This window comes from Triticum dicoccoides, chromosome 5A (genome assembly GCF_002162155.2).
Source record: "Triticum dicoccoides isolate Atlit2015 ecotype Zavitan chromosome 5A, WEW_v2.0, whole genome shotgun sequence".
Classification (NCBI taxonomy): Eukaryota; Viridiplantae; Streptophyta; class Magnoliopsida; order Poales; family Poaceae; genus Triticum; species Triticum dicoccoides.
In genome coordinates, this window is record NC_041388.1 from 242,772,235 (window position 1) to 242,782,936 (window position 10,702).

The 10,702-nt window shown below is 51.1% G+C and overlaps 2 protein-coding genes across 2 annotated transcripts; one reads left to right on the forward strand and one right to left on the reverse strand.

The window, feature by feature from the left end:
* The first annotated feature begins 492 nt into the window (after positions 1-492).
* On the forward strand, positions 493-3,489 carry LOC119299389. The gene has a single exon (XM_037576619.1). The coding sequence runs from the start codon at positions 493-495 to the stop codon at positions 3,211-3,213; it is 2,721 nt and encodes a 906-aa protein (XP_037432516.1). The 3' UTR covers positions 3,214-3,489.
* A 3,221-nt stretch (positions 3,490-6,710) lies between these two features.
* LOC119297159 (phosphatidylinositol 4-phosphate 5-kinase 6-like) lies at positions 6,711-10,219 on the reverse strand. The gene is made up of 8 exons (XM_037575053.1): positions 8,946-10,219; positions 8,652-8,819; positions 8,397-8,562; positions 8,161-8,277; positions 7,886-8,079; positions 7,636-7,731; positions 7,472-7,528; positions 6,711-7,316 (listed from the first exon to the last, which is right to left on the reverse strand). Exons 1-8 carry the CDS (start codon positions 10,217-10,219, stop codon positions 7,025-7,027), a joined length of 2,364 nt encoding a protein of 787 aa, XP_037430950.1. The 3' UTR covers positions 6,711-7,024.
* Between the last annotated feature and the right edge of the window lie 483 nt (positions 10,220-10,702).

Sequence of the window (10,702 nt, forward strand, 5' to 3'; positions counted from 1 at the left end):
TTGTAATATGGCCTTATAGAGACTTATAAGTTTTGGAAACCAAACATGTAGAAACTTTTTAGAAACTTGAGACTTATAAGTTGGGACTAAAAAAAATCTTAAAACTTATGAACAAAACAGGACCTTAGAAAGTACCTGTATGCGCGGACCTTGCTTTTTTTCGTGTATTTTCGATGCCGCCGAAAGCCACGAGTGTGCCACCGCAGTCAGCTTAGCACTCACCGTCCTCCCTTCGCCGGCCGCGTCGCCGTGACAAGACCGACGTTCTTACCGCGTCCTCGCTCCCGCGAAATTGGCGTGATATCTCCACGATCCCCTCGCGATCATCCAAGAACATTCCTCGCGACCACGGACCATCGCTCTCAAATCTCAATAAAACCACCCCTAGTTCGCCACTGAGCTGCTCACATTCAGAGCTTGGCAACAAGCGAGAGCGAGCGTCTGTCTCTGTCCATTCACGAGCTCCGAACTTCTAGACGCCGGGAGCCGGCGATGGCGGCGCCTGCTGCTCTTGACGTTAGCCTCGAGAGGGTAGCTACGGCAGTGGCCGTTCCACCACCCGGCATCGACGTCGACGGTGCCACCGCGGAGGCGGAGTTCCTCTGGGAGCTGCGCAAGTACGTGCTGCTCCTCGCCACGCTCGCGGCCTCCGTCACCTACTCCGCGGGGCTGAGTCCGCCAGGCGGATTCTGGCCCGACAACGACGCCGACGGAGGCGCGCGTCTCGCCGGCGACCCGGTGCTCCTCGTCACCTACCCGCGCCGATACAAGGCCTTCTTCTACTGCAACGCCACCGCCTTCGTCGCCTCCCTCGTCATCGTCAACCTCCTGCTCGTCCGCTCGCTCGCCCACCGCCGGCGGTGGCTGCGCGCGCTCCAGGCCGCCATGCTGCTCGACCAGTTCGGTCTCATGGGGGCCTACGCCGCGGGCAGCTGCAGGGACGCGGCCATGTCCGCCTACGTCTTCGTTCTCGTCGCCTTGGTTGGCTGCTACGTCTCCGCCCACGTCCTCGTCTTCGTGCTCCTCGCCCCGACAGCGCGAGGCGACAAGGTCACGCCGGCCGACAGAGTGGAGCGCGCGCGCAAGTACCTGCTCATCTTCGCGACGCTGGCGGCGACCATCACGTACCAGGCCGGTGTCAGCACGCCGGGCGGGTTCTGGCCGGGCAGCCAGCACAGCGACCACCTGGCCGGCGACCCCATGCTCCGCGTCCAGCACCCGTCCCGCTTCATGGTCTTCTTCTACTCCAACACCACCGCGTTCGTCGCGTCGCTGGTCGTCGTCATGCTGCTCATGAGCAACACCGTGACGCAGCACGGGTTCCGGTCATGCGCGCTCTGGGTGTGCACGGGCGCGGCCATGGTCGGGCTCATGGGCGCCTTCGCCTCCGGGAGCTGCCGGAGCATCAAGACCTCCATGTACGTCGTCGCGCTGGTGGCCGCCGTTCTCTTCTACATCGCCATTCAGGCGCTCGTCTTCTTTTGCAAGCCCGTGGAGAATTTGATCCACGACGTGCAACAAGCATTTGAAAGGTACCTCAACAAATTTGAGAGATTGGAGCAGCAAAGTCAGCAGCAGCAGCAAAGCAGAGCACCCGAGCACGGCAACGACGACGCGTACCAGATTCTGAGGAAGTCGCGGATGTATCTGCTGCTGCTCGGGATTCTTGCGGCGAGCGTCACATACCAAGCCGGACTTAACCCGCCGGGCGGCTTCTGGCAAGGCGATGCCGCCGCCGACGCTCGCCACCGCTACCTCGCCGGCGACCCGATCCTCCACATCACGTATCCCCGGCGATACCTGGCCTTCTTCTACTGCAACGCCACCGCCTTCGTCGCGTCGCTCGTCATCCTCATACTCCTCCTGAGCAACATACTCAGCACCCAGGGGATCAAGTACTGCGCGTTGCAGGTCGCCATGATCCTGGACCTGTTTGGCCTCATCGGCGCCTACGCCGCCGGGAGCTGCCGGCAAGTATCCAAATCTGTGTACGTCTCCCTGCTCGTCGTTCCTGTGTTCCTCTACGTCGGTATCCACGTCGTGGTCTTCATGCTAGAAGTGTGGCCGGCTCGCCCGGCATGGATCCAAGCGTTGAGTGAGAAGATGGAGCAATGCGCACCCAGCTGGCTCAAGGAGCTGTTCGAGCACCCCGAGCAGGGGGAGGAGGAGGCGGCGGACGTCGAACGGACACTGGAGAAGAGGCGCAAGCTTCTGCTGCTTCTTGCGATCCTTGCGGCGAGCCTCACCTACCAAGCCGGCATGGGCCCGCCGGGCGGCTTCTGGCAAGAGAGCAAGCTCGGCCATGTCGCCGGCGACCCGGTGCTCAACGACAACTACCCGCGCCGCTACGTGGCCTTCTTCTACTGCAACGCGACGGCCTTCGTCGCGTCCCTTGCCGTCATCATGCTGCTGGCGAACAGGAAGCTCTCGGCGAGAGGGATACGGTCTTACGGACTGCGGGTGTGCGTGATCCTCGACCTCCTCGGCCTCATGGGCGCCTTCGCCGCCGGGAGCTGCCGGAAGGTGTCGACCTCGATCTACGTCCTCGTTCTCACATTCGCAGTTCTGCTCTGCATCGCTCTCCAGGTCACGCTGGTCTTGTCGGAGACGGCGCGAGGTCTTGCCAAGAGGCTCCTGTCAAAGCTCGGCGCGGGCGAAGACCAAGCCGGAGGCGACGGGCGGCATGGCACGGGCGTCGCCGCCGGAGGGGCGCGTGATCTCTGGGACGAGAAGCTGCCCAAGTACCTGCTGCTGCTCGCCGCGCTCGCCGCCGCCGTCACGTACCAGGCCGCGATGAGCCCGCCGGGCGGCCTCTGGGGCGACGCCACCGGCCACGTCGCCGGCGATCCGGTTCTCACGAGCAACTACCCGCGCCGGTACAAGGCCTTCTTCTACTGCAACGCGACGTCCTTCATGGCGTCCCTGGTGATCATGGTCCTCCTGCTGATCAAGAGGGTGAGCGACACGCCGCCGGCGCTCTTGGCGCTGCACGCCGCCATGATCCTGGACCTGTTTGGACTCATGGGTGCATACGCCGCTGGGAGCTGCCGGAGGGTGAGGACGTCTGCGTACGTCCTGGCGCTGGTCGTCGGGGTCTCGGCGTACATCGCTGTGCTCGTCGTGGCATCCATCGGCATAGCGGGGCGACTGAGAAGCGCAATGGACTGGCTGACGGAGCAAGTGACGCGGTGCTTCTCCGTGCATGATATGTAGAAGAACTTTGTAGAATTGTAGGGTGGCCTGCCCTGGCCCCATGGACCTTGTTTGTAGCATAATTGTTTTACGGGTTTGTTATTTTTCAGTCGACTGATTTTCAATTCGCTTTCATTTAAATTGTTGGCCGCTCGATCTTTTGCAGAGATTCACGCTGGAGCTGGCTATTTTCGAGGCGGTTTTCTCATGTCGGGCGCACTTCTACTTTCGGATCAGCCCGTTACTGCACATGTCGGGGGTGCTGTCTTCTTTGGGCAGAAAGAGAGAGAGGGGAGAGGAGAGAGCTACAGAAGCAGAGCGGAAGAGGTGATTCCTTTGCAATTTTGTTCATAGTCCATGGCGAGCTCTGCCTCTCCCCGAGCTTTATGTGCTTCGTGGAACTTGTCTTCCCCATTCCCTCTTTTCGATTTCATGTTTCTGTGCTCATGCCCCGTCCAGATCTTCCATCATTTTCTTAGATGCAGGTGTATGTGTAGATGTAGAGGTTGATGAATACGTAGGTGCAGATGTTGTGATTTCATTTTGCCATGGCATTTGATGAGGTTGCATCAGCTTGAATTCCACCGGTGTTTGCTGTAGATGGAGGCAGTCGATTCGTTGGCTCTCCTTGATTGTTGCATATGTAGCTTTTAATCTGGATGTAGCAATGTACCCCCTTGTCATTTCTTATATTTTATCGTCGTTCGTTCTGATATCCCCCCGGTAGTTGTTATTGTTTGATCCCCTGAAATCAAATGTGTTGTTCTTAAACTTCTAATATTTCATAGAGGAGCACTTAAATATCTGTGCAGATTTTGTTGTTTTGCTACCGCAAACCCATGCGAGTCGACCTTACATTATTTAGGAGACACATTTCTTCCTGTGACCCTAATGTTAGCACGTCCTCTTCATTGATTTGTTTGCTTTATTCCATGCATCTGCAAATTGGGGTGGATCATTTCGATAGAACATATTATCATTAGAACATGTCAATACACCTGAATGTCAACTTCTGCCCAGGTTGTAATCTCTGAAAATGTCAACTTACAGTCTCAGATTTCATTATAATTTCAGTGTAGATCATAGTGTAATTTCAGCGTAGATTATACTGGAGTTTCGGTGTTGTTTCAGTGTAAATTTCAATGCATTTATACTGTCGTCAACAATTCATATTTACAGCAGATTCACTGTAGTTCCACTGAATTTTGTTCTGGTATTACAGTGTAATTACAGTAAAATTGATTTGTGATTACAGTGTAATTACAGTGTTACTATACTGTAGTTTCAGTGTAACTATAGTGGGCAATGTTCATTGTATGTATTGTATACTGTAATTTCGGTGATTACTTAGAGTAGCTCACATAAAGGTTCTTTTTCCGGTTTGTCTATGTTTGGCAATAGCAGCTCTATATCCTTATATATTCTTATTTTTCTGGGGGTTTTCTATGGAGTGTAACATCCATCTATATTCTATATGTCTTTGGGCTTTGCCAATGTTTAGTGTTTCAGTTATGTTCCTTCAGTTAGTGGTTCACTGTAAGTTTTCAGTTAGTTTTACAGTTGCATGCAAATTACTTGCAATTCTACTGTAGTTACATGTCAATTATTCTGTTAATTACACTACAAATGTACTATATATTACAAGTAATTCTATGTGATTGTAATTCAAAACTCACTACATTTTCAGCCACCATTTGCACTGTAGTACTGTATATGTATGTTGGGGGGTTTGTTCAGGTAACATCATTTTTCTAGATAGTTTTGGTGGTTTATCCATGTAGCGCTCTCTTACTGTGAGAGCAATTTACGGTCAAGAGTGTTTCGTTTATAAAAACTGTATATTTTACTAGTGTAATTCTATTGCAAATTGACAGTATAAACTCCACTGTAAAACTATAAATGTATACTAGTGTAATTCAACTGATTTACATATCTATTGTAATTTACACTGTAAATCTTTCGTGGTAAATATGTGTTTACACTGTAATTTTAGTGTAAGTCTACTGTAAATTACATTGTAAAGAAATCTAACATAATTACACTGTAACTCTACTATAAATTACACTGTAAATCTTCACAATAAATACTATATTTGCATTGTAATTTACACTGTAATTTTGGTGTAAATCACTGTGAATTTCACTGTAAAGAAATCTACCAATTAAGTAACTCCTCTAAATTACATTGTAGACTGTAGCTTCTACTGTGTTTACACTGTAACTCTACTGCAAGTATACTGTAAATTAATTGTTAATTCTCCTCTGCCACAATGTAACTGTACACATAGCAGATCTAGTCTTTTCACCATGTAATATCTGTGCTATAGTTGTGTAATTCCTTTTCCTAGTGAATATCCATGGTTCACTGAGTACTTATTTCCTCCTCTTGTGTACAGAAGGCACTAAAAAGGGGTACGTCCAAGGTTTTTGCATTCATAGGGAAAGGAGAAGAAGAGGGCAAAGGGGAAACAGGACGAGTGTTTGTCAGTTGTTTTTTATGTCTTTTTGGGTATCGGGTGAGGGGAACAGTTGAATGAGATACCCATTAGCGTACATACAAACAGCGCACATACGTTTCCCACTAAAAAACAGCGGGCGTTCATTTTTCAGAAAATACAGCTGCAGCAATTTGATTGGCTCAAAAATTTGACTGAAACCGAATTGCTTTTCAGCCGACTGTCCAATAGACAGTCTTGTTTTAGGACCTCTGTTCTCTGTAGTTTCTGAACTTCCGTTGGGATCTCAAATGTGGTATGGCCTTGTTTTCTCGTCCTAATTATTTAGGACTTTTGTTCTCTTTGTAATTTCTGAGCTTCCGTTGGGATCCCAGATGTAACCTCCGTCCTGTTTCACTAGTCCCGTCCATATTTTGGATCGTATTTTGATCATGATTTTAACTATAAATACTATAAGTAGCAAAAATTAATATCATCGAAAACTACATTCAAATATGAATGCAACAATACAATTTTTGGTGACATGCATTAACATTTTGCTAATCAAATATGTGATCAAACTTTATTCCAAAATACAACAAGGACTAATAAACTCAAAGGGAGACGGAGCATGTTAAAACTTGCCAATATTCAATGTGTATTTTAAAGAGTAATTACGATGCAGAGGCTGGGGCGATCCCCCTTTTCGAAAAAAAAAGAGTAATACCACGGTATAATTTTATAACATATAGTATACTTCTATTTTTATTAGTTAAATTTATAGTCAAAGTGTGACCCTAAATACGAGGAGATCCAATAAGCTCAGACAAGGGAGTATCTCTAGCATGCTTGTTAGGACTTCTATTCTCTCTGTAGTTTTTCAGCTTTTGTTGGGATTCCAAAATCAGTTTTTGAACTTCTTTTGGGATCTAAAATGCAAGTTTTGTGAGCTTCTAATGATTAATTTTGGTAAAAGAAACTTCTGATGGTTAAGGTAAAAAGGCATATGTTTGTAAGTTGTAACTAGGTAAACTGATAGTGATGGATGAATTGACCCTATGCACAAAGAATAGCTCTTTGGAAGAAGAGGAAAACAAGTAGGGAATGGTTACATAAACAATAGTCTCTGTTCTACATGATTTTCATACCAACAGGCATGAATACAGTCACCCTACATCTAATTACATAAGCACAGAGAAGATTCAGTAGATGTACAAAGTCTATGAACACATACATGAAGAAGAAATCACTGTGATATCGACGTGCTGCCGTCTACAACCGAAAGAATCGATTATGTTACCTACAAAAGAATACTGGATGGTGGGCAAAGAAGAAACACCAGCCAACTGTTAAGGTCTGCTCTCTTGAGTATAAATCTTCTGTTTGTCAATGGAGTCGCTACTGTACATCCTCCGCGAAAGCCCTGAAAATGAAGTCTCGGAACCGCTTGCAGTACTGCTTCGGGTCGACCGCGGATATGGAGTTGGGATCGTACTGCATGGATTTGTAGGCGTGCTCGAGCTTCTTGCTGATATCGTAGTCTTGCAGGATGTCGATGATCCCGAAGAAGAGGATCACGTCCTGGAATTCGCCCGTGGGCTCGCCGATGAGCAGGGATTCACTTTCAGGATTTCTCACTATGTTCTCCACCCTTGAGGGCATGCTAATGCCTAGTTTTTCTTGTGCTTTTCTGCACCAATGAGGTCGATGTTTGTCACAATATCAAGATGAATGCAATGCAGAAGTTGCTGGCATGAAGTGAGCAGCCTAAGCTGAGTGAAGGAAAACTGCAACGTAAAGCATCTTATGATTCTTCAAAGCTTCTAAAATGTATGGTGTAGATACCTTTTTTGCTCAGAATCTTCATCCGTGGTAGTAGGTGTCCCATTGTCAGCATTGCCGCTGTCTGTAAGAAGGGGAAAAAGGAAGAAGAATAAATCAGGCTCGTGGCTTCCAATGTATCTACCGAATAGTTTTCTAATTGCATGTATTTTTAAGAAGCGGGCAACGTATCTTTGCACCGATCCTTGAAATGAACGCCGACCAAAAGACTGTAATCCATGATCCGCTCCTGCTCCAGCAACTCGCAATCTCTGTCCACTTGCCTGGTAAGAAATATAGAGAGTCGTGAGCAGACTGGGTACTTAGGTCTCTTCAAATACAGTTGCGATTCTTTTACATAAGATTATTTATGGTACATGTAAGTAACAAAATGAGAGGAAACAGAATCCTGTGCAATCCGGCAGATGGGAGATGTACCTGCAGAATTCCTGGAACCAGGATCCTGCTAACCGGAAAATGAAATTGAGATCAAGATCCTTGAGCGTGGTGGTCTCGTCAATCTGATCAAGGGGCTTGTCTGTCATGCGGCCAAGCGAAGATCCTTTCAAGTCAAAACGCCGATGGATTGAATAGCGAGAGCAGAAAAGATTCCCCATTATCACGAACCGAACCTGCATTCCATATTATATATTATATATAGTGATAATATATATAATCTCAATACACTGGCCAATTTCTGAAAGCATCCTGACCTTTTTCTGAATGCCCCCTGTGATTTTAACACAGTGCAGGCCAAAGAACTTTGTTATTAGAGTGTTGTCGTAGTTGCGGACGTGTTTATAATAGGCCGGAAGCATCCTAAGAAGCACCTGTCGATGATCAAAACCGTGATCCATCTCAGACATGCTTAAAACTTGCGTGTGTGGGCTAGCTAAGGTGGAGAGAAGAACCTTTTTTTAAAAAAAAAAAAGAGGAGAGAAGAACCTACCTTGACCTCTGCTTTCTTCATTGTTTTGATCATGTACTTGTCGTCGTTGGTGAGGTAGAAGAAGCTTCCACTTTTGCCGGGTGATGAAAGCTCAAGGAGCGCATCATCCCCGCATATCGAGATCATGTAATCCGCGGGGTCGACGTCGAAGAGCTTGCGCAATGTCCTGCGTCGGATCACAGAAGAAGAAATTATAGCGCCGTGTTTGGAGACTACTATGGGAAGCAGGTGAGAGACAGCATGCATGCAGCAGACCTGAAAACCAACGGGCAGTAGTCCTTCCACCGGAAATCACACGACTGGTGAGGCGGCGTGTGCTTGGATCCTTCGGGAGGAAACCTTGTCCACACCTTCTCTTTGGGATCAAATGCTGACGATTTGAGATCCAGTGATGTCGGCGCTGACTGCCTTCCCACAGCATGCCTATGCACAGAAATGGCGGCGGCAAAATGGATATGAATGGATAGCCAGCAACGACAGAGAGGAAATGGCAATGGATGCGGTGCAGTGATGGTGGTAGCTAGCCAAGAAGAGGAAAAGGAAAGAGACCTGATGCCGAGCTGCAAGTTGAGCATGAGCTCGTAGTTCCTGTGCCCCTTGGATATCGTCTCCCCCTGCTTCTTCCCCGGCCTTGGCGGCGCGCGGATGCACGAGAGCGTCCGCGACCATGCCCGGTCCGCCCGAGTGCTGGCATCCTCGCCGCCGTCCTCCCCGGTGGTGAGACTGTCAAGGTCCGACACGCTGCTTCTCCGGCGCACGCTCGACACCGACACCCTCGCTTGGTCGGCGCTGACCTCCGGCGGCCGCCACACCGGCTTCTTCAGCACGGCCTCCACCCCGGGCCATGTGAGGATCTTCTGCGATGGCAGCAGGGACACCGTCTTCCCCTCGGTAACCTCCAGCTCCTCGAGCAACTTGGTGATGGCGTCGCGGGGCTCCCGGGGCACGGGCACCGCGGGGCCTCCGGACGGCGGGTAGTAGACGCCCTTGGCGTGCGTGACGCCGGACTCCTGGCACCAGGTGCCGATGTACATGCCGCCGTCGGCCCACCGGAACGTGCCCTGGCCCATGGGCTTGGCGTCCTCCCAGGAGCCGTCGTAGCGGTCGCCGTCCGACCATATCACGGTCCCGCAGCCGTGCATCTCGCCGGCCTTCCAGGTGCCGATGTACTCATGGCCGTGGCGCCAGATGTAGCGGCCGTGGCCGTCCTGCAGGCCGTCGCGCCAGTGGCCGTCGTAGACGTCGCCGTTGGCGTAGGCCTGCGTGCCGCGGCCGTGCCGGAGGTTGTTGGCCCAGAGCCCGGCGAAGGTGTCCCCGAACTCGCCAATGTAGGTGCCCTGGCCGTGCATGTAGCCGCCGGCGACGTCGCCCTCGTAGGTAGCGCCCGAGGGCCAGGAGAACTTGCCGCGGCCGGCTGCGCGGCCGCAACGCCAGGCGCCCTCATACATGCTGCCGTCCGTCCAGAGGAACTTGCCGGTGCCGTGCGGGAGGTCCCCGCGCAGGTCGCCCTGGTAAAAGTCCCCGCTGTCGAGCAGCTGCTCCGAGTGGCTGGGCTCGCCGAGCGAGGACCCCGCCTCCTCCTCGTCACCCTCCTCGGCACCATTGCCCTCGGCGGCGTCCTCGCTGCCGCTGTACTGGTAGGCGGTGCTGGAGGAGGTGACGGCGAGGGTTCCGGCAGGGTCAACCAGGCCGTCGACGCCGGCGACGGCGGCGGGGAAGGCCGAAGCGCCGCGGCGGATGCTGGTGAGCTTGCGGATGCTGGCCTCCCAGAGACGGCCGGCCGGCGCAGGGATCTGGTTCATCTTCTTCCCCGTCGACGCCATTGGCGCTACAGGCTGGGTGCGAGCGTGCAGGACGCGGCCGCGCGCGGTCGATCACAAGGACGGAGCCGGAGCTGAAGGTGGAACGAGGGCGTGCATGGCGTCGACGCTGCGTGGTCTCGAGTCCGTCGCATGGGGTCGCGAGTTTTGGGTGGGTAGGGAGGGCTGGGAGGAGTTGTCGGGAGGGAGCCGAGCTCGGGGGCGCGACATTTGGAAGGACGCGCGCGCAGCGGAGGCGGTCTGCTCTCTACTCCGTGTTTGCTGCTAAACAATAGGAGTGCAGTGCAGAGGGACACCAACACAACACAATACCAACGGGGGTCAAAATATTGACCTTGCTGAGAAAGTTTACAATGGACTTACCCTGAGTATTCTATGATTTGATTTTTCAGGTATGTCTAGGAACATCTAGATGTGTTTTAATTATTGCAAATATAAAGGACTCAATCAAGTATAAAAAGAAAAAAAAATACTCGCATGAATCTT

Excerpts from the sequence above, each read along its gene's own strand:
- LOC119299389 (XM_037576619.1), top strand. The coding sequence starts at position 493 with ATGGCGGCGCCTGCTGCTCTTGACGTTAGCCTCGAGAGGGTAGCTACG.
- LOC119297159 (XM_037575053.1), bottom strand. The coding sequence starts at position 10,219 with ATGGCGTCGACGGGGAAGAAGATGAACCAGATCCCTGCGCCGGCCGGC. Across the intron at positions 8,563-8,651 it reads TACTGCCCGTTGGTTTTCAG|GACATTGCGCAAGCTCTTCG; the intron begins GTCTGCTGCATG and ends GATCCGACGCAG. Across the intron at positions 7,317-7,471 it reads GAAGATTCTGAGCAAAAAAG|AAAAGCACAAGAAAAACTAG; the intron begins GTATCTACACCA and ends TCATTGGTGCAG.